The sequence below is a fragment of the Ursus arctos genome, unplaced genomic scaffold (assembly GCF_023065955.2).
Source record: "Ursus arctos isolate Adak ecotype North America unplaced genomic scaffold, UrsArc2.0 scaffold_11, whole genome shotgun sequence".
NCBI classification, from domain to species: Eukaryota; Metazoa; Chordata; class Mammalia; order Carnivora; family Ursidae; genus Ursus; species Ursus arctos.
In genome coordinates this window covers 36724060-36748176 of record NW_026622775.1, presented here as the reverse complement: position 1 = coordinate 36748176, position 24117 = coordinate 36724060, and the positions used below count along the sequence as shown (strand labels likewise).

General features: G+C 39.7%; 1 protein-coding gene across 2 annotated transcripts in view; it reads right to left on the bottom strand.

Annotated features, from left to right (window-relative positions):
* The window catches only part of ARHGAP10 (Rho GTPase activating protein 10), a 308230-nt gene that overhangs the window by 127179 nt on the left and 156934 nt on the right, over window positions 1-24117 (bottom strand). The window contains exons 14-15 of one of the 2 annotated variants that reach the window (XM_026499449.4): window positions 7612-7686; window positions 1294-1381 (exon numbers count right to left, since the gene is read on the bottom strand). In XM_026499449.4, coding sequence (XP_026355234.1) covers window positions 1294-1381; window positions 7612-7686 — 163 coding nt within the window. The remainder of the gene's footprint in view (window positions 1-1293; window positions 1382-7611; window positions 7687-24117) is intronic. The other variant, XM_057310112.1, reaches the window with a different exon arrangement.

Here is a 24117-nt window from a genome sequence, read left to right as displayed (position 1 = left end):
AAAAAAATAAGAGTAAAAAATAAAAATGACCCAGGTTCATAAAGAAACAAACGAAAATGCTGAGGGAGAAGAAAGTGGTGCAGAGGCAGGGGACTGTGCAGATTAAAAGTGACTTAAAACATATCAGTCAATTGAAATGTGTTGACATTATTTAAACTCTGTAGGAATTTAAATAAATAGGAAAAAAATCAGTAAAAATCAAACATGGACTCAGTACTGATGATATTAATATTGTTGGGTATGATAATTGTATTCTTTTTGTCTTTCTATATTGTTTTTAAGTCTTTACCTTTTTATAGACATATACTTAAGTATTTATGGGTACAGCAATATGTTGTTTTAGAAAATCATTCAAATAATACCCAAAAGAAGTAGCAGGTAGGAGGACTTAAGAAACAAGAAGGGTAGGATGATGATAACTGTGGACACAGGGTAATGGGGCCATGAGGATTCAGTACACTAACATCTCTGGTTTTACAGACTTGGAATTTTTCAAATAGACGAATTGCAAAAAATATAAAATATATAATAGTTCATTTCATGTGCTCATTCGAACCCAAATTATCCCTGGAACACAATCCTATATGTTGGTGACCAAGAACCGATCCTGGGGGAACACTGTCATTTGTGTGCCATACAAAAATCAAAGTCCTCCAGAGTACCACAGCATAGGAATTACGGTCATGATCTTTTTTCCATTCTTTTACTCACTTCTTTTTTCCCCTCTCGTGGTATTTTCTTCATCTAATCTCAAGCTTTTCATCATTAAATTCCTTTATTTTTCATAAAAAGGGTAATGACCCATAGAGATGCTAAGCCCTAGTCTAACTCTGGTCCTAAATATCTTCTATAATAAATGCAAGACTTAAATTTATCTTAAAATCTCAAGTGAACTTCTTTGCAAATAGCTTTATATTTATGCGTTATCATTAATAAGCCTCTAGGTTCAACAGTTTAAATTTAAACTAAAAAAATCTTCATTTTTGCCTAAAAGATTCAATGAATTCAATATATAGCCTTCCTCCTGTTTCATAGCACTTAATCCCTAAAACTCACATCTACAATAGACATCTATTTCAAAAACCAAATCTATTCCAATTGTGTTGCAACTTATCTAACAACTGACATGCACCTACTACTTGTCACACTTCTGAAGGCACAGATCCCTCATAAATGTCCCCCTTTTTCATAAGGTTTAAATCAACAACTGAGATTTCCGGGCAGAGTCGCCATCTGCCGTGTGTTGGATGCCCAAGAGCACATGCCTTCCTTCTGTCACTGAGAGGAGCTTACCTCAAGTACTGTTTTAGGGCGCTTGTTATTGTCTTCACTTCCCAATCTATGGAATTCTCCAGGTCCACCTCATTGCATGTTTTTACATCTAGTGAGCAAACAAGAAAAGAGTAATTAAAACCCAGAACATTCAACGGCCCCTTTGACTTGCTCACAAAGCTTCCATTTTTAAATGGCCAAAACACAAATAATTAATTTTGGGATTTCTTATAAAAACATACACAGTTTCCTCTAGTATAAGCTGTGTTCTATTATTACACATTCCTATGCAACTTCAGGAGATCTGTAATGGAGATCAAAGGAGCAGGGTAAGATGGGGCTGGGGGGAGGGAAGACCTAGACACAGTAGGGCATTGCAATATTCACAGCCCAAAGCATAAACAGTCATGATGACTGCGATGCTGATAGTTATTACTATTATTAAAGACACTACTCAGTAGCCATGGCTTAGAGCGTGTGGCATTTGCAGTGTCTACATATTTTACTGTGTCTCAGGTGGCATTACCGTCATCACTCTGTGTTATGACAAGGGAAACAGCACCGTTAATGGCAAAATGGCAACACATCCATGGGAAGAAAGGACAGTAAGCCTGGCCCCACGCTTCTAAGATCTGTACTCAACATATTACCCTTCTGAAGATTAATGCATGATCAACCAAAATAGCATATGGTGATACACACATTTAAACTCAACTTTCACATCATCACAATTTATACACTCATCTAAGGACTATTTATTGGAAGCCTCTGTGCAACACTTCTGACATTCATTCTAAATAAAACGAGTTTTCTTTGTCCTAAAAGTGTTAATGACGTGTTTCTTCCAAACGCCCTTTCAGATAGCTAATAAACTTGGTGGGAAAAGATGTGTGGCTTAAACGAACAAACGGGAGGGGAAGGGAAGTAGTAAATTCTGAAAAGGAAAAAGTGAGTCTTGGTGGAAATAAAAGGAAAGGATGGTATGAAAGGGAAAAGCCAGCACTCTGGGTAGGGTAGTACCTTTAATCCTTCTCAGGCTGGGCTGCTGTACCCGGCTGCCGGCTCGGCACCGGGAAGGAGGGCACCGTGTTATCACAAACCTGGGCTTAAATCCCCACCACCACCCTAAGCAGCTGCACCACCCGAACCAAGTCAGTGCCAAGCCGGACTGAACTTCGGGTTTCGTCTGCACCATGAGATCAAGTGAACGCTCTCACAGAACTCTGAAGAGCAGCAAAGCAAATCAGGAATGTGTACAAATTCCCATAAATTGTTTCAATGAGTAGGCAATTACCACAGCTGAGTCACTACAAGTGTAAGCATTCAGAGGTGGTTCCTACTCAAAGGGAGGGGGCAGCAAATGGGTTACGATGAATGATACTACACAATCAATAGAAACTCACCTGGTTTTCTATACTCCCATCATCCAAAGGAAAAAAAAAAAAATTAGACATTCCTGGAAGAGATTTTATTTCTCCCTCACTCCAGAATGATGTTTCAACTAAGACCCAAGCAAAGGAGTCGGTTCAGACTCCCCCCCCCCCTAACTCTGCCCCCCGCCCACACTGTATTTGTCTAGATAGGAGAGGAAACAGCTTGTTAGTATTTCCTCTTGAAAGGCACTAAAGAGAAAAGCCTGTCAGAACGGGACCATGGCATTCGGTCAGGCATGCCACTAAAAAATCTTTGGGCTTGGGCATGAGGAAGGATAGATGGCAACTCAATATTACTCTCAAACTTCCTGACAATAAAGTAAAACAGGAAGTGATGGTTCTTCCACAGCCGTAACATCATACATACGAAGTCCATTACTCAAAAGTCTGGAGACTTTTTAAAGCACTTCAACCGTTCTTGATTACAGCAACTGACAGCAACATGCAATAAACTACAACAATGGCAATTGATACTGATTACATTTTGATCAGTTCCTACAATTCAGAACTCATTTGTTACCGAGCTTGTCAGACAAGCCACAGATACATTCAAGAAATCAAATTAAGCACCCTGATTAAAGGTGCAATCCTTTATAACGAGGACTAAATAATTCTGTTCTAAAGGCTTTGCCAACCAATTACTTCAGTAACTGAATATTCTCTCTCTCATTAAATCAATTATTTAAATCTCATTTTAACATACAAGTCAGATAACATTTTCAATCAACTCGCTACCGGCAAATCAGCAGTTTAAAATCAGGAGGCTTCCAAAGGAAATCTTTTATTTTCACCTTTCCATCAAATAATCAGTCTATATTTTGAGAATAATATTCTTTCTACGGAAAAATAAGTCATCCTTTGAATTCATGCAATAAAAAGTAGCTGTCATATCAGAAGCTCATGACTACATAGCACCTACGGTACTAATCCTCTATTACATTTTCACTGTTTTCGAATAACTCAGTCGTCCCTAGCAGCTCTGTACAATCAGAAGACCCACTGGGACCAGGTAAATTTGCTAAGAACTTATTTGGGATTCACACTTAAAAATGCATTTGAGTGTCCAATCAGAATATATGTCCTACAGTAAACAAGGAAGGAATTTTGCTTCCTTTCTGACCAAGGGACAACACCCTTATGGATTAGTTAAAACTCTAAACTAACAAGCACAGATGCAAATAGTTGACTTTTTATTGGAGCTAATGTTTCATAATTATGTAACCAGTGTTCTTTTTTCTGAAACCGGAAATTTTCAGCCCCACCTAAATACAAAATGCTGACACCCTTCTGAATATTGACTTGGGCCCCGCTTGAAAGTACTTGATGGAGCATGCTGATTGAATGAATTTTGAGAATATACTTTATAATCCAAAATCCGAATTTTTCACCTACATTACTTTTTCCCCCCAATCTATATAAAAAAGCTGTCCTACAAATAAACAGGGTAATATTTTTTAAAGTAAAACTTCTAAATTAGTTTTATTTCTTGTTTTCTGTGCTTGTGTCTAAAAATAAAATCACCCATCCTGTTTTGCAAGTTAAATTTGGAAATAACCACCAAATTCACCAACACACATAGGCTACCGTCACATTTTTCTCACAATTTCCCCACCCCGTTCTGATGTTTTCATTCTTCAGTGGGGAGGTGGGAAGAATACAATTCTAACCCATCTTAGTTCTAACCTACCAATAACTATTGTATTTAATCTGTTATATTCTCACCTCATTTACTAAAAATCCATGACTCACCCAAAGACACCTCATCTGATATTTCTCCCTTCCCTCCCAAGTGCTCCAAGTTTCTATTTAAACAAACAAACAACTTTTACAAAACTACATCTATGCATGCCCTCTGTTAAAGCAAAAGGGAAAGGAAAGAAAAACACCTGAAAAGGGAATGAAGACAATTGCTCACTTGGGCTTTTTTTTTTTTTTTTTTTTTTTTCCGAAACTTAAGAAGCTTGGTGCAAGAAAAGCTAGCAGACCTCTACCTTCTGCTCCCAGAATGGAAGACAACTAACAAGACAAACAACTCCCATCGCCATGACCTGACCTGGAGGAGTAGAGATGACAGGTCTATTTAGAGGACTTTGTATGGTCAACTGTCATTAGTATTTCTTGTTGGCAGAGGAGAACAGAGAAGAACAGGGTGGAGGAAAAAGGGGGGTGGGGGGGCAGAGAGAAGATGGGGGGAAAAAGAATGGAGAGAAACATTTTTTATTTTAATCTTAAATACGAGGGGTGAAAACACACCAAAAAATGAGATGGGTGAAGAGAACATCCAAGATACTGAAGATGCATTATTTCTTTAGAAATTATCACATTTACACAAGTGTACTTAAATACTTAAAACATTTCAACCCATATACAAATACGTTACATAAAAATGGCAATAGAAAAAAACCCAAGTAAGTAAGTAGCTCTCAATTACTAAAGAAATCAAGTAAATGGAAGTTCTTGCAAAAAATATTAAATGCCTTGGAATTTTTCCTCAGATACTAAAAAATTAGATTATTTCTCATCTCTACAAAGAAAAGCATTACATACAAATTGTACTTTGAAAAGTTCAAATTTGAAATGAACATTATCTAGAGAAATGGTAACTTAAAAAAAATTACTGTCTAATACTACAATGGGCAAAATCATCAGCACTAACTCCTCTAGAAGGAGGAATCATGGATTAAGAGCAAAGCTAAAAATCTGTCAGACTCATCCAATTTTTTTTTCTCTGTAAGATATAGAACCCTAGAATAACATACGGAAGTGAGAAAAGATGGAAACAAAGAATGTCCAGGGGATAGGGTATATACAAATACACAGAGAGTCTAAAATTCTTTTTTTTTTTTTTTTGGAAGGGGTATAAATTATTTGTTTTGAACACTTAGTAAATCAGGATGGATGGAAAAAGATATCTTTTTTTTAATATTAAGAGACATCTTAAGGGAATTTTAAATTAGGATACTGTGAATAAATCTATTCTGTTAAGAGCTTAGGTTTGAGTTGGTAACAAAGTAACAAGAAATTGGTATTAGTCCTAATAAAAATCCAAAGTTTGTGATTAGCAATCTTAAATTCATAGTAGGAATTATTTATGGATTAAGTAAAATAATTTCTACTGTGTAGCAGCCACCTCCTTTAATAAGGAAATAACAAGTCAGTATCTTTCCCTCATCAATTCTTCAACTTCCTGAAGAAATACTTCTTGGGAAAACACAGCATTTCCTTTGTTAGCAACTGAAGTCAGGTTGTATCACGCTTGTATCCCTGACTTCTCTGCTCTGAGTCTCATGGAAAGTGAAAACCATTTTCCAGGTCATGAATTTTTGAGGGTTTAGGTATTTTAAAACACCTTGCCAGTTCGGGATTATCTTGAGACATTTCCCATGAGCAGAGGAAACTACCACCTTAGTTCAGGGATGCAGATCAAGTGGGATTTCATGAGATTAAGAACAACTTTTGAGACAGCTTAACACTTCAGCGTGACCACAAAGACACCCTTGTTTGAACTTCCCTTGAACGTGAACAAGAAGATAATAAAAATAATGTTAGGATCCTTAGGACCAATTTACTGCCAAAGTGTGCCTTTCAGCCAAAATATCCCCTTCTGATACCAACAGAGTCTTCCAATTCTAATCATTATTACACCATCTTGGAAATGAGAGAAGTGTTTCTAATTTTAAAATTAACTAAAAGCAGATGTTGTAGTCCCATTAAACTCTTCCAGCTGCTACTGAACCACTGGCAACCTGCGTCTATTTAATTTGGAGACCACTAATGGTAAAAAGGAAAATCTGACTGCCAAAATTGCACACCCAAGTTAAACCAGAGAGGCAGAAAATGAAAACAGCTCATGAAAGCGAATGTATTCTAAGACAGCTGTCCAACTGAGGACGGGCAATTTTTCCTGCGGTTAATAGCTTAAAAAAGGTTATTGCTTATTAAATCCTTAATTCAAATACAGCCAAACAAGCAATCCGATCTGCAACATGTCAGTTGATTTTATTCATCTTGGTTTATGCTCCCAAAAACTGAGTCCTTCCTACAATGCTTTAAGATGCAGACAGGTTTAAATGCATTGACAGCATACCTGAGGGCATAGTTAATATTGATTAATTAAAGTGAGATATCAAGTTAATTAATATTTAGCAAGGTCAAAATGACAGATTGGTTTGACATGCAGGCCCTCCAGCCTGATGAGTTATCATCACTCCTCAAGAGGCAGCCTGCTTTGGGGTGGGGAGAGAAGTGGGGCGCCTTACAGGTGGCGCTGAACTGACAGCAGCGTGTAATGTAAAAGCGCTTTGTCATTCACGTAATGTCTGGGGTAATGAAATGAATTCGCTTTCTGGCTTCCTCTAGTCTGCGATGCCAAAGAACACTGTGTTATCAGCACAGATGGAGCATGCATGGTTCTGGAGAAGAGCCTGGTGCAAACTACAAACAAGCCACTGTGAATACCAATGAATCCCAGAGAATCAGATCCTTGCTGTCAAGTGACAGTTTTGGAAGCAACATAAAAATGAGTGAGTCCCAGTGGTCTTGTCCAACCAAATGTACTGTCAAGACTCTGGACAGGGAATTTGGAAGCCATGCAAATCGCAGAGGCCTGGCTGCTACTTTCCTGTGAGAAGCAAGTGCAAGAAGACATTCACCCATGAGCCTGCATTCCTTTTCCACCCCCCCCCACCCCCCATTTCTTAGTCAGTAAAGACAGTGGATAATCTGTGCTGAGGCAAACACTAATCTACTTCTCCGCATCAGCTATCTCCGCTCAGGAGAAAGCTCATCTAGACAGAAGAACAGAATGGATTCACAAGTATGCTGTACGTTACTATGGAATATTAAGTGGTGAAGACAATGAACATCAACAAACAATGCATGGAAAATGATTAGAAAAGAGGCATACCCATCAACATACTCAGAAGTCTCTGGACCTTTGAACTCACCCCCACAACTCTGTACAATCCTTGGTCATTTATACCTATGGGAAGAGACAGAGTGTTAGCAAAATACAAGACTGTCATATTTTAAAAGCTGGCAACCAACAATTGTATTCAGAATCTTTGCTAACTCACATTAGCAGCATTCCTGTTGACTATAAAAATAACGTTCGACAAAAGCAAGTGTTTACCAACTTGTTTTAGCAGCTTGGTATTCATGAGCTATGGTTGGAAAATAATCTCATAAAAACAATGTTCCATGTGGACAAAATGTAATGAGTCAATGTTAATGAAAGAAGTTCCTTAAGTAGTACTCATGTGTACCAATGCATTCTGTAAAGATGCACTGTAACTTTCATGTTTGTTATGTTTACTTATTCTCGATGTTTTTCTTGAAAAGTTTTAGCTTTTTAAAAATAACATGGTGTTAATTGGTACACAGAAAGAAATCATTATTTGGATGGTTCTTTAAGACCATGGAAATGCATTCAAAATGAAGGCAGAACTGTTTCTGTTTGGAAGAGCTGTTATATGCTCTGTCCAGGGTTGAGCTCTGAAACTTCCAAGGAACATTACTACAAAGTATACATCAAAACGAACCAAATCACACCATTCTCTCTCTGCGGAGCCAGGAAAACAAAAATCTCTTTGCACCACAGACAAGTAAAGGCAAGAAAATGTACTGTCGAACATAATTTACTGTATTGAATACATGGCATGTTTGGATTCTGATTTGAATAAACCAACTTGTAAAAGGGCATTTTTCAGGCAATCAGGAAATTCTGAGTGACGTTAAGATTAGGTCAGAAAACGTCCCCCATGGGGCGCCTGGGTGGCACAGCAGTTAAGCGTCTGCCTTCGGCTCAGGGCGTGATCCCAGCGTTACGGGATCGAGCCCCACGTCAGGCTCCTCCGCTAGGAGCCTGCTTCTTCCTCTCCCACTCCCCCTGCTTGTGTTCCCTCTCTCGCTGGCTGTCTCTATCTCTGTCAAATAAATAAATAAAATCTTTAAAAAAAAAAAAAAAAGAAAACGTCCCCCTATTTTTTCAAGATACATGCCAAAAAGAGTGAAAGGAACCTATCTGAGATTTGCTTTAAGAGCAAAGGAGGGATAAATGAAGCAATTTTAGTAAAATCTTTATAATTGTTGAGCCTGAGTAATAGGAATACAAGAGTTCACTGTACCACCCTATCTACTGTTTTTATGCTTGAAACCTTTCATAATAAAATAATGGCTTTCAAAAAAACAGGACTTATATTTATTTCTCAAAAGAGTTACAGCTTGCTGCCTGTGCTTCTGGTCTGCACTACCAATGTTAAAGCTAACAAGAACACAACTGGCTGAAAGGAAGATGATGCCTCTAATCCTCCAAGTTTCCAAAACAAAACACCACCAAAAAGGCCATGGAATTTGCCCAAGGGGGCTTACTCTCTTTTTTGCCTCCCTGCATGGGTGATGAATAGAATACCAGACAGATTCTGAAGGGCTAGATTCTGGTCAAGGCTCAGTCACTCCTGAGCTCTGAAACCTTGGGCAAGACGAGATCGGATCTCGATGAGGTATCTGAGATCAAGGATAGCATCTTGTACCTTGTGTTACGGAGAGTGGATATTGAGACGATATTAACACATGTACTGTGAATTCTAACACACCGCACACACAAAACCTCTCATTATTCCTTGCAAAAAACAAGTCTTCATTTTCCTTTTCTCTATTTTGCCTTTCATTTATTTCTCCTTAATCATTTTGTAAGCTTCTCAAATGTCCTACTTGTCCATCTATGATATGCAAAATTTTGCATCCTCCCAAAACCCATAACCCTCACTCCCTCAGAACTTGACTTTGGAAATAAAGTATTTAAAAGAGGTAATTAAGTTAAAATTAGGTCAGTAGGGTAGACCCTATACCAACATGACCAATGTTCTTATAAGGAGTTGGGACACACACATACAGAGGGAAGACGATGTGAAGACACAGGAAGAAGACCGTCACCCACAAACCAAGGAGAGGGGCACTCAGAAGAAACCAACCCTGCTGACACATGGACCTCAGATTTCTAGCTCCAACAATTCTGAGAAAGTAAATTTCTATTGTTTAAGCCACCCAGTCTGTGGTACTTCACTATGGTAGTCCAAGCAAATACACACACCTTCTCTCTCAATTATCTCCAAAGAGCTCAAAGGACCAGAGGAGCAAAGGCTAGCCTTTCAGTCTACATATGTCTGTTCTAAAGAGGCTTTGAATGCTAGAGAATCAAAGCAGCAGAGAGGCATCTTCCTGATGGGGAAGCTCACAGACTCCGAGAGAGAGAGAGAGAAATTCAGGTCAGCCCTGCCGGAGTTGATAAAAAGGAAATTGTCAAGAAACACAAAAATCAGAGTTTGAGCCTGCTACAAGAGAAAAGACTGGGCCTCATTCCTTCCTTCTCCTAGAGGCCAGAAGGCCATGTCCGGAGAGTTTAAAATACCAGAGGATTTTTTTCCTCAATACACCTCTATTTAAGAAACCTAAAATAGTTTGACTTTAGTGCCAGAAGCCAAAAGAGCAAGTCATATTCTGCAGTCAAACAAACGTGTGTCTTTGAGAAGGGCCTGAAATACATAGAGAAATGAAATAAGAATGTTACCTCAGTAATAATCATCACTCTGTGCTGGTAACTACTATCAGATAATTGATCAAGTTCAAATTCATCAACCTGAGAGAAGCTGAGTTAATTGCTAATGCATAATGAAAGGTGCAAGGGGGAATTGATGCTACTCAACTCAGTTTCCATTTTTTTAAGATGAAATTTAAATAAACCTCATATAAAAGCAGCTTGGAAACAGCACATAAAACACATACACACACACACAAGTCATGTAGGATTTTGTTTCTTGTTACAATGTCCTTAAAAGCAAACAGGAACATACTTTATATCTATGAACATACACATGTCCTATAAAAGACAACAAATAAATATATTTGAAGAATATAAACCAATCAATATGCCAAGTCCCATGAGTGGGTTTATCACTGTCTCTCCAGCTTCTCTTCCACATTTTCCCCTTTCAGCCAAAGGAGTCACTATTTCTAATCACCAAGTATTAGAATTTTGAATTTTTCTTCAACTTCCTGTCACTTTCTAAATTCAATAGTTGCACAATTTCTTCAAACTTCAGACTAACCTCTGCTCCATCACCACAGTTTTGAATTTTATACACACACATTTCTTAAGGCATCCTTGCAGGGAAGCACACATAACCATAATTCATTCTGAACAGCATCATTTTTTTCATTTTTCAAACCACTTTGATTATCTAAGTTCTCTTCCATCCCCATTTAAGAGTAAGCCATCAGATCCAGTCTAGATTCCATAACAAGTAGGTAGGGCATAAATACATAAATATCCACAATGGGGCCTACCTCACCTACCCTGGAGTATTCACCTTTAGCAGAGCAGACCTCGAACTATCATCGCAAATAACCAAATTCGTCCCCTCCTGAGGTAGAGGCCCCATCTGACAGAAATGTTCTTCCCCTTCTCTTCACAAATTACTCATCTGTCAAGTATTTATTCATCAAATATGTGCCAGGTTCTGTTCTAGCTGCCCAAGATTCAACAGTGAGCAAAATGAAGTCCCATCTGGACCTTCGAAACCAGATTAAAATCCCACCTTTTCTACCACCAGCCCACAGTGATACTCCCTTTCCCTGAACGTGACTCATAATTAATTCCTCTTAACTCTTGATTACATTTTAAAACAAGCCCACAATCTCTTATTTGCAATTCCCAAAAGCAAAATCTGAATGCATGACCTGACGTAAGATTATTTATGTCTGTATTTTTCTCCCACTAAGTGTGAATATTCCTAATTAACCATGTTAAAGGTAATTTCCACACACAACCTATCTGGAGATGTAATATACTGTCTACATTACTTTTCTAGAACACATCCAGCCTCATGATTTTCAAACCTGTGTTCCACCTTCTCTTCCCAAATACACACAGACATGGAAAGATCCTAGGTCAATCTTGGTTTTTGCTTTTAATAGCTTTCATGGTGCCTTGCATAGAATAGTTGAGTACAGAAGAGGCAATGGCCAGGGTGATCTGACTTGAAATTAACTTGGAACTACAGATATAAAATTGGACTTGGTCCAAAACAGACATTACAATTAAGAACTAAAAACTTAAGATATCCAAGTTATTACAATCTTTTCAGGATATTGACATTCCCTGATGTCATTACTACAAGACTTTCTAACTTTTAACAAAAATTTGTCATCTGATCAAAGTGTTATAGACCCAAAGATTTTTTTCTCTTTTAATAAATAAGAGTGTTTCTGATCAGTAGTAAAGAAAGGGTAAGTGCTCTCCATTACCGTGACAAGCAGCTGCTGACAGCTGTCCCTGGGCAAAGTGGACAAGGTGAAATCAAATGTGTCTTCCTTCCCACCACCTGTCTCCTCCAATCTCACACAGTCCTGTCATTGAGCACTAGCCACATCTTTCTTGAGGAGAAAGTCAAAAAGTGGAAATGAGTCAGGTTTCGTCATCATCTCTGCCCAACAGCTTCCCTCTCAGAACCCAGATGATGCTGCCAGAACCAGTCTATTCTACTCCATAAAACACCTGCACAGAACTACCCAACCCCAGTGGGCACTCAGAGGCCCTGGTAGGTGGGCTGGAGAAGCAAAAAAATAAGACGCTCTTGGAAAATAAAAGAATTAGACACAAAAGGAAAAGAAAGCCAAAGAGGGTGGATAAGTTCAGTTGAACAACAGAGGTGGGGGAAAAGGCTGGAGTGGCTGCAACTGGCAAATAAATGTATTGAGTAAGAAGAAAACAGGAAGTGGCAATTAGAGTAAAGGAAGCAGAAGAGAGAAGACAGGTCATTAAAACACACACACACACACACACACACACAGAGGAAAGGTCAACACAGAACAGAATGAAAGGAAGGAGAAATTGGAGATAAATGAGAAGATAACAGACTAGAAATTACATAACATTTAAATTCTTATTTAATAAAATACTGTGTACTTACTATATTTTAAGCACTGAGATAGAATAAAGTGAAGTCAGGGTAAAATTTAAAAGAGAATTAAAATTAAGAGAGAGAGCAACTTGGGACCAATGCAGCCATAAAGTCTTGTTTTTCCTTTTCTTTCTGGCTTCAGGAGTAGATTCCATACCTGATAACTCAGGATTCTTAATAACTTGCATGATCTTCAGCACATGGTATATATTTAACAAACGAATTGGATAAATTAATGGATAAACTGAATAAATGATTAATAAGTTGATGACTGATTTGTAAAGTGATAAGGACAGAAAATAAAAAGGGACAGAAAAGGTTGTTAGTAGAAAAGACAGATATAACAGTATAAAAGAATAAGACTCAAAGTGGAACTTAAATACTTTTGATGGTAACAGGCACAAAATTATTAAAATCATACACGTTTTCCAGGTGTATGATTCTACAGAAATAAATGACCATATGTTATGGGTCTATCAACCAACATTCATTCATTTCTCATCTAGTAACCAGCAGAGTGCTTGGCATGGAATGAGGTAATTGATCAATATTTGTGGAAGGGCCGAATCATTCATTTGCACTTGCGCAAGCTGACAACAGGGGTGAAAGGCCATTAATATTCAGGTTCACATTCACAGAATTTACATCAAAAGTCTGCCACATGTCATCATTAATAAGGCATACACGCACACACACACGCACGCATGCATAGATACACAGGTCCCCCAGCACTGCAAAGATTTTTTTCCCCTTTGGGCTATGTAATGAACAAACATACAATTTTATGCATATATAAATATTAATCACAGTTGCATGTTTTATAATTATACATTATAAATGTTAACTAACCTCGAGAGACTCTTGAAAATAAAAGGAAAAAAGCACTACAGGTAAAATGATGAGGAAAAACTTGTGAGGAAATGACCGAGCAACAAAGCTAAGAATGATATGCTTTAAAGGTGACTCCAAAAATAGCAATGATGAGGCTCATGAATATTGCTTCAGGTCAGCAGTAAATTACAAAAATTTGATAATGTGTCCCTTATATCTATTTTTAACTAATCCCCAAAAACACTCCATTTACATGTCTGCAAATCCAATAAGCACTTTCCAGGCTATCCACTGAACTGGGTTACATAAAAATAAACAGCTTCATATACAAAGATTTCCTTCCAAGATACCGGACAATTCATAATACCTTAAGGTTCTGTCAAAAACACACATTTATATTGAATTATTTTTAAGTATAAGCAGGCAGAACCAAGAATCATTCGCTCTAGCCCATCAAAGGGACATAACATTCAACATCATAAATTTAATAAACTAGATTTATAGAATTCTAAAACTTTGGAAGAAGAATGCATTGTTTTTAACACTTCTAATGAATTAAATAGTACAAAAAGGGTAAGAAACAAATTTTAAGCCCTGCAAGAGAATTTTAACTACAGCTGATAGTAACATTTTAATCTTTCTAGATCTTGGTTCCCTCACTTAAAAAAAAAAAAAAAAAAAGCATAACCAGGTTACTGATATCCTGGAAACTTCCAACTCTACCACTACCCTGTTGTACAACCTAGCAAGTTGCTCCATCTCTCTGTGTCTCAGTTTCTTTACCTGAAAAATGAGGTTAATGGTGGCATGGGGTTGTCACGAAAATCAGAGGAGACAACATGTGTAAAGCATGTGCATGGGCCTCACATACCAAGCACTCATTAAAAGCTTTAGTTGAGCATAAAATTCAAAATCAGAATCAAAATCAGTATCGACACAGCTAGGTACAAGACACGACACACACACAAGTTGCCCTACCTGAGGCGTGCAGTCTATAGCCTACCTTTATACGATAAAGCACATGTTGAGAAGAGAGTCAAAGTGTATTCAATATGAATGGCTCATGGAAAATGTGAAATTCCTGTTCACTGATCACATTTGGAATTCCTCCCCTAGTTGATGATTATTTGGGCAGCAGACAGAAAAACATTACAGACAGCTACTATCTGCCAGAAACTACTCGGCAGTTTCCTTCCTCTGAAGTCTTGGTTTCACTTTCAGTTGGCCTCCACGTACTCTTTTCAGATAAATCCACTTCTGCACTATGATGAATAGCCTCCCACCAGCAGGAACTTTGAAGAAAGGTCTCACGATTTCATTCACATGGTCTTCCCACACCCAAACCAACCTGGGACTGAGCTCGGAAACCCGACAGCCTGGGGCGTGAGGGCAGCTGTGCCCACTGAGGCTGGCTGTCACATCCACTTCCGTTACTACATCCCATCCCAGCGGAAGCGATGAGTATAGACAAAATACAAGGCAAATATCCAATTCTGGGTCTAAGTCAATATCTTTGGAAGCACTGATCACTTCAGGACTCTTCAGACACATCTAGGCTGGACTCTAAGACTCATCTTTTCCAAATCCAAGTCTCATGTACAAAGGGTATTTGGTTTATTAGCTGCTACCTTGGTATTAGGGTCAGAACAGAATATATATTCCTAGCATTCCACGTGGCCAGCCTCATTCCCAGTTTCTAGCCCACATGAGAAAGCATTTTTGCTTCGGACAACCCCTAGACTTGCTGCTGTTCCTTGCACAAACACCCAAACCAGTGGGCAGGGCGCCTCCAGCAGGGCTGGTGAGAAACTACAAACTAACGGGAAGTTTCCTCTTTCATTAGTAACACTTGGAGTCCCAAGTATTACTCCCCAGAGGTCTGATGTCCTCTGACAGATCTGACAGATCTAGCTATGACTCATTCGATGTGCCCTTCCATCTTTCCTCACAGTGTAAACCCTGGGGAAAGGAGTATCTCACAGTCCTGGGCCTCCCAGCAGCATTCAGCAACCCTATTAACACTAAGCTGAATTGTCAACCAACTCTTCCTCTCACCTTACTCTACTGCCACGGGACAATTCTGACTTCCAGTCAGGAGATGAAGATCCAAATTCTGGCTCTGCCACTTTCTAGTTGTGTGAACTGTGGCAGGTTTACCCTCAACCTGTTCCAAGCCTCCGATCCCTCATACGCACCTGAGCCTAACAAACAAGATCAATCTTCTCAACCACCCACTGAGTTTTGTAGGGATGGGTGAGCTAGAGTACATGACATACTTGGAAACCATAAAATGCCATTCATTATTAGGTTTTAAATATTGTCAGGTGCAGATTCCACGCTGATACTACGTCTTCCACTAAGAGACTTTCCATGGTGCTGCAGAGATTCTCAGCAAAGGGGATAAATCTCTCTTGGGCTGATGGTGCCCCTTCAGAGGCCCATGCTGGAGCTGCTATGGAAAGAAGAAGGCATGACTTTAGAATGGCTTCATCTCAAATCTGGATGAGCACTTTGGACACTGACACTTAAATCTCCCTGCTCCCCTTTTCTGCTATCTACAGTTTCAAAATTCCTCCATTTAAAAATTCGTCTAGGGGCACCTAGGTGGCTCAGTCGGTGAAGCGTCTGCCTCCCACTCAGGTCATGATCCCAGGGTCCTGGGATCAAGCCCCGCAACTGGGCTCCCTCCTTAGCAGAGAGCCTGCTTCTCCCTCTCCCTCTGCCGCCCCCACCCCACTTGTGCTCTCTCACTCTCTGTCAAATAAATAAAATCTTTAAAAAATAAATAAAAAATAAAAATGTGTCTGTATTCTTTCGTTTATCTCCAGCATCCTTAGGAAATCAGCCTACAGAGTCTCCATCTCCTCATGGTCATGGATGTTGAGAGCACCGACATTAAAAACTCAGCCTTGGGTTTGAGTTGTAGTCTCATGCTTTCTGGCTGAGGCTTACACAAGTCAAATCACATCTCCTGGCTTCAGATGCTCATGTAAAATGGAGAAACACGGTCTCATAGGGTTCTTGTAATAAGTACAACCTGTCCGGCCTGGCTATTCTCTAGCTTCTTGCTTCCCAACTCTTAACCCAGTGGTTTTTTTCTTGGTCTTCCTCCTGCCTAAACTTACTAGAGCAGGTGACATAGGTATGACTTTCTCTTCCTTGGAATTGCCCCTCTTCCGGATTCCTTTACACCACACTGCCTTGGGTTCCTCTCCGACCCATGACTGTGCTATGTCTCCCTAATTATTCTTTTTCCCCATATTCTCGAACACAAAGATCCCCAAAGATTCTGCCCTTTGCCCCATTATCTTCTTCCCTCACCATCCATCTGACATGACTTTCTGACACTCAAAACTTCACCCCTCTGAAAATCATGCCCACCTTCTTCTCTTTGTTGCCTTCATCTTATTTCTGACAGAAATGTCACAGGCACCTTGAATTCCTATGAGAAACCAATCCCAATCCCCATGTTCCTCCCAAACCTATTGCTCCTCCTGCATTCTCTGTCTTGGCTAAAGAAGTCTTCATCTACCTTGGCTGGAAAGCTTATAGTTTACCTTCCCTTCTCCCTGTCTTCTACAGCCAACATGTCATCAGATTCTGTTTTTCTGCCAAGTGTCTCGTCCTATCCATCCCTTCTTTCCATTGCCGACACCCTAGTTTAAACTTCCATCAACTCCTGTGTGGATTATTTCTAAAATCCAACCAGCCATCCTGCCTGCCATCCCGTCCATCCCACCCGGCTCCCGTTAAATCTACTTCCTCCCATTAAAAGACGTGAACACATGCCTGCTCAAATCTGTCAACGTCTCACCATTGCCTATAGAACCGAGGCAAACGTGCAGCACAGCACCTGGGATCTGCCACACTCTGGCCTCGACTGCTCACAGAGCATCTTGTCACATCATACCCATCCACCCCCTCTGCCAGCAACACCCCAAGACGGATGGATGAACACCATCTGTTCCACTATCTCTCTCGGGAGCAAAGAACATGTTTGCCTGCAGCTTTGGAAAATAGAGATAGTGTCTCCATCTAGAACAAAGGGCAGGCATGCTCGCTGGCCATAATAAAAGACTCAAGCTTCCTAAGTTCAGAGTTTTTTTCTCTTATAATATGACCCACTATGTGTGCAGATCTCACCTGACCCTCTCTGCAGTGCCCTTGGGAATCAGACGCCGACACAAAATTTAATACTCTGGCTACTGAGAGTAATAAACTGTCCTTCATCTCTGATCTAGGAGTCTTGAGTCTTCTACTAGCATCCATGAAACTGCAAAATAACTTGTTCACATGAAAGCATAAAATCAGGTCCTTCACTGCCTTGAAACTAGATTGAAGCTAATCTTTAAGAAAAGGAACCATATCTCCACCATTTTTTCTTCCAGTATCTTTCCTACAGGAAACACCGAAAAAGAACGGACTAAAGCCCATCTAACACACGCATGCCCAGGAATACGTAAGTATTAAATGCGCTGGAGTGGACGGGACAGCTACATACAAGTACATTTCATTTTCAGCCTCACTCATACAGCTCAAACTTACGTGGTCACAGAATTTTACTTACGTAAATCAGAAAAGAAACTCAAACTCAAGGCAGAAGTTGGCTGTTGTTTTTTGCAGGACTCCTTGTCCTCCCTTCTCTACAGAGAACAGAACATCAGGAAAGGCCGAAAGGTGTCTCGCTGCTGCCATCTGTCTCTCCACCTCAGAGCAGCTACGACATCAGGGACTAAACCAATGTGGGGCAACTCTGGGCAATCTCTTTTTTAGGGGAGGGGGAGCCTGAGGTAATCTAAAAGCCATAGTTTTCTTCCTGAGGCTCCTTCCTTTCCTCACTGCCTCCCAGCCACTTTCTTGCTCAAGGGTCCACAAGACACTGAGGAACAGAAGATTGAAAGCCAAAGCGGTTACTGTTACTGCCTCGTTACAAGCGTCACATCAAATTACTAAAGCGAACTCAAGTGATTTCCTTCCCTACGTAAATTACTATTAAATAAATAAATAAACTAAACGAAGTTACTCAGTGCTCCCAGAGCCTTGAATCAATAATGGAACTACTTAATCATGATTGGCTTCAATTCGCAGACGTATCTCTAAATACGTGACTCACATTGACTGAACACTCCATGTGAGCCAACGTCCCAAGCGTTCTTTTTTTCATTCTCACAACCTGCCCGCAAAGGAGATGCCACCATTATCCCAGGCGACACGTGATAAAACCAGGTCACGGGGAGTCAAGTAACGAACTCGCCATGGTTGCAGAGCTAGTAAGTGCTGGAAGAGATTCGAATCAAGACTGACCTTTGAGCTGATGCCCTTCACCATTACGCGATAAAAGTGTCGAGGGAGCCTTGCAATAAAATGCCATGGACCTCATCAGAATCTGAGCCAAACACAGAGAACCTAGCACGCCTACTCTGTAGCAAGACGGTTTAACCATTTTTCCCTATTAACTTTACACAGCCACTCATTTGGAAACTAATAGCTTTGGAAGCTTATTTGTTCTTAAAACAAATAAGATTACTAATTAAGAAAATGAATAATCCTGACTCGCCTGAATTTAGTATTTCAGTTTTGCATTTGCATTTCTGCAGACACCACAAGACTCTCTGGCTCCCTCCCACATAAGACTGTCCTCTGTTATCCACCCACTCCCATCTCACACCCATTATGATGAAAAAAGAGACAGTGAGCGAGAAACTCAAGTTTACTTGCTGTAAATTTTCTGGGGACAGCTGTTCTTTATTTTCTTCATTTTGCATATAATTTGCCCTTGGCAATTTAAGATTAATGTGCAATCATGGTAAAAAGTGTTGCAAGTTCAACTTTAGGCATCTTCCCTCCCACAAAGACTAGTACTGAAGCTATACAGCCTCACCTTCTACCAGGCCCATTCTCGAGACCCCATACAACTCCAGAGGTGCTCCGGAAGTGGAAGAATCCTCAAGCCAACTTCAAAAAGATTTTCCAAAAACCTAAAACCCAGCTTTTCAAAGACAGAGAAATTTACTTTTACATACAACAAATCAAAGACTGACACATCTTAGATGTGGCTTCCTCCTTCTCTCCCATGAATTCACAGCTTGGTACAGGGCTGAACCAGATAACTGACAGCTTGCCCAGACCGACACTTTAATGCCATACTCTAGAAATTATTCGCATATGGAAGTTTTTTTTAAGAGAAACTTCATAAACAAAAGTAGCATACAAATTTAGTTTTAAATCATGATGACTATTTAAAAAACAGCAACCCGAGGAAGTTTTTAAGCAAGCGTCTTACTCTGTTTTACTGTATTTTATAATGCATGCACCTGAAAAACTACATGGCATCCAGTTCTAGAGAAAGTCAACATCCTGGTTGTGGGAGTTGGTCCTTTTATAGGAACGGGAGTAATTTACTTAAGGAAGTAGTGTAATTACTCTCCAAGCTCTGAAACCATAAAATGCTTCAACATGTAACATAACGTATCTTTCTATGTCTAAACTATTACCCGTAATTCTGAAAGATGCTGACATAAATTCAAAAAGGAATGAAAACCAATCCTACATACGTTATTCAAAAGCACTAATTCCAACCACATACAGAAGAAAAAGTCCTTCCAATAATTTCACAAATTGCTGAAACACTTAATTTTCCGATGTGGCATGTTAGTCAAATCTCTGAATACTCAAGCAAAACACAATTGCTTACTGAGTTCTCTGTATGTAGACACAGACTCTATGTGAGATGAGAAGAGGCAAGCAAAGGATAAATAAGACATTTTCTTCACTCCAAGGAAACCATAAAGTTCCAGAAACAAAATAAATAGATCAAATATAATTAACAATATCAGACAATATAACTGCCAAATGAGGAATTTTCATAAGGAAAGCTCTTCAAGGGAGAATGGAAAAAGGAAGTTTAAAAACACATTTAACGAATATCTACTATGTACAAAAATTAGTTCTAATCCTCACAAACGTGGGTGCGGGTAGACAGTGTGAATGAACTTCCTAGTCACATTCTTCTGAAGACTAAGGGTCTGAAGGGTTTAGAATCTTTCCAAAATGCCTACCTTTCTGCATCATTTTGGAGTGTAAACCTGACCACTCTTCACAGCCGACAGAGAGGTGCGCCTTCTGCAGAGTAATCCAAGTGCCTCTCTTCCTCCAGTCTCTTGCCAGTGACCCCCCACGTCCCAGATGCATCATGCTCTGTCAAACATCAACACTTCGACCCCACCCTTTTCCTCTCCCAAAATCCTTCCTGACACTCCACACTTGTGCACCTGGCCAATTCCTCCTCATCTTTCAGAATGCAGTTTACGTGCTGAGTCCCCAGGGAAGCCCTGATTCACAGGCTGGGTGCGGGGGGCAGGGGCAGGGCAAATGAGCCCATCATATTCTCCATCATCAGACAGGAGATGAATGAGCCCATCATGTTCTCCTTCATCAGACAGCCAGAGAGGTGGTGACTGCACGGTTTTCAGCCTAGACACAATGGAAGAAAGGTTGTATAAAACTGCTTGAGAATAACCAAGTGTTTTCCCACAAATGAACAAACTACTACAGGGCACCAGACACAAGGCATCATATGGACTAGCAGGTAAAGAAGCTGGAGGTGAAGCCCAGAATCCGTGAACAACAGGCGCCATGAACACTTCGGAATTTGCCTTGGATTCACCTACAACGTGTTGGAAATCTGAAATGCCCTTGGCTTCTGAGACTTGGCCACTTTGAGCCATTTTCTTATTTCTTCCCTCAACTGCACTTTTTAGGATGGAGGTTCTACCCTCCATCTGCTAGATTCACACTCATCATCCCCAAAGCTACACGGATCCATGACCAGGGCCCTCATAAACTCTACTTTCTCAGAAAACCATCATGGCTTCTTCTACCTCCTAAAAGCAGAAGATGAGAAAATTCTTGTCTCCCCTTGACTATTCTTATTGGAACTCACATTGTCCACAGCAGAAGCCCAGCTACCAGTGATTATGAGTCAACAGAACTGATGGAGCCCAGGAATCTGCATTTTCAAGAAACACCCTTGGTGATCTAGATGGCAACCAGTCTGCCGTGGACCCTTAAGTTTCCTGGATAGCCTTTGTTTTTCAAACTAAAATCTGAAGGTGAAATTCCTTGCAGAACTCCTACCCTGTATGTATGACCAACTGCTAAATGCGACTACTGCTTCATCTGCTAAGTCACACGGATGCATCCATGCTATTTGACCCCACTGACTAATCGCCCTCCCTGAATCAGCTACCTGCCCTGCCGGATCCTCCAACCGAGGCAGAATTCTGGGACTCCTCTGCACTCAGTCGTCCCACATGTGGCTAGTTTTCATATTTATCTTTCTAAGCCTCCTACTCTGCTATCCACCACCCTCTAGGACTTACCCAGTTCCTTCACAATTAAATGCAAATGCTTGAGTACCTGCTTTCATACTGTTTCTTTATGCTTCCTTTCCAATCAAATTTGCCTTGTTCCTGTCACACTCTGTCTCCACATCTTTGCAGAGGTGTCTCTAAATGCCAAACTATACCTTCCTATCCTTTAAATCTAAGGAAACCTATTCCTAAACATAGTTCTCAATCAACATCAAGTACACTGCAATCTATCAACACGCAAATTCTCTGAATTCTTGCAAACATATAACACTTTTATTACATGATAGATTTACATTACAGATCTGTCTGTTTACTATTAATGTATCCAGCATTATATGTAACTAACCTTTAATATGTGTCCCAAAGGACTAGAAAAAAAGCTATGTACACACTGTGACTGCTCGATAAATAAATACTGGTTAGCTGACTGGCTTCACGTCAGAACTAGGATTTAACTGTGATAGGCAACCTGTTACTGAGGGAAGGTAAAGAACACTGCGCTATTTTTTCAGAACTTTTCTGTTTTATTTGTTTGTTTGGGTTTAGGTTGGGTTATTTTTTAAAAAAAAGTTAAAGGAAAAGCTCCCCACATAGAAAGGATACTATAACCATAAAGATAATAACTGTACACCTTATTTCTCCAACACACAAACCACCCTTCCATTAGAACAATGGTTCCCAAACTTTGCTACATAGTAGAATCACCTGGAGAACATTTTTTTCTTAAATCCCACTTCCCAGTTCACAACAGATAGCAATGAAGTCAACTGACTTGGGAGTTGGTGGGGGGGGAAGAGTCAGGTAGGATTTTTTGAGGATCCCAGATTATTCCAATGTGCAGCAATATTTGGGAATCATGGCTTTAGGAAGGCCTTCAGCTTGGTATACAATAAGCAATAATTTCCTAGCAGTAGTCAGTTTGCCTGAATCCATTAAGAGCCGGTACACAGCATTTACAAATATTTGGTAAATGGCTGAAAGATCAGTTAATCTGACTCCCACATACCCCCTAACTTCATGAGCAAACAGCTCTATGGAAATGATGAGTATGATTTGCTAACTGATGCTGATATTGTAGTGAAACGGGCTTCTTCTTACCCAAAAGCAGAGTTAACTGCTAAATAATCCCACTCAGGTCAAGATGCTAGCATCTATATACCTCAACATATACTGTACATGTTAACATAGATTATATATTATATTAGTGTCATATATTGGTATCTTATATTAGTATCATATATTAGTGTCACATATATATTAGCGTCATATATATCATCTTAGTGTAATACGTATTATATATGTTGTCAAAGATATGTCAGTACACTAAAAATGTCACCTCTTCTTAGGATACTGAGGACCACAATAAATTTTAGACATTTGTCTGATGCTTTCCAAATATTTCAGTGATGTCACAAATAAGGTTGATAGTAATAAAAATGCCAAGAGTCATTTTTAGAAGAACATATTAGGGGAAAAGGCACATTAATGGTTTTAATCCAAACACATGAAATGGTAGTTTTCAGACAATGATAGTCACATCTAAAACACTAAAAGCAGTGATTAGAAATAATTTTTCGGTCAGATTTCATTAAATGTCCCTGGTCTTTAGGCATGTAGATCCACAAAATACACGGTTGTCATTCATGCTATTCACCAAATATTTCCACCTCTGTGTGCTCCTGGTAGGGCTGTTCAACCTAGACTCTTTGGGGTCGAGTGCGGCCATGAGGCTTCTAGTGACCAATTAGCTGTAAGCAAATGTAACTCGCTTCAAGACCAGACCATTCTAGTTGCTGGTCCAAAGCCCTCCAGAACTGTTTCCCCCTGGCACCGCAACCAGGAACCTTTAATTTGGTTGGTTTGCAAAGGCAACCAGGAACCTCTAAGCCAAGGTACTGGTGATGAGCAAAGCCCTCCTACCAAAGCTTGAGTGAGAAATAAGTCTTGTTGTTTTAAGCCACAGGGACTTGTGCGTTTCCTGTGACAGGACACCAAGAGCTGCTTTATCTTGATGAAAAAAAGAAGTAGGCAACCATACCTGTAGCATAAAAAAAAAAAATCAACAGCCATGATAGCTGATTTGGAGGAAATCATTAAGAGCAATATTACTTGGAGGAACTTAAAAATTTAGGATAAAAGCCTCAGAGATTCTACAGTGTTTCTCATTTTTCATAATATAATCTGACCATTGATTCTTTTAACACTGCTATTAGTCTAGCATTCCATTAAAAGCAAAAGGCTTCATTCAGT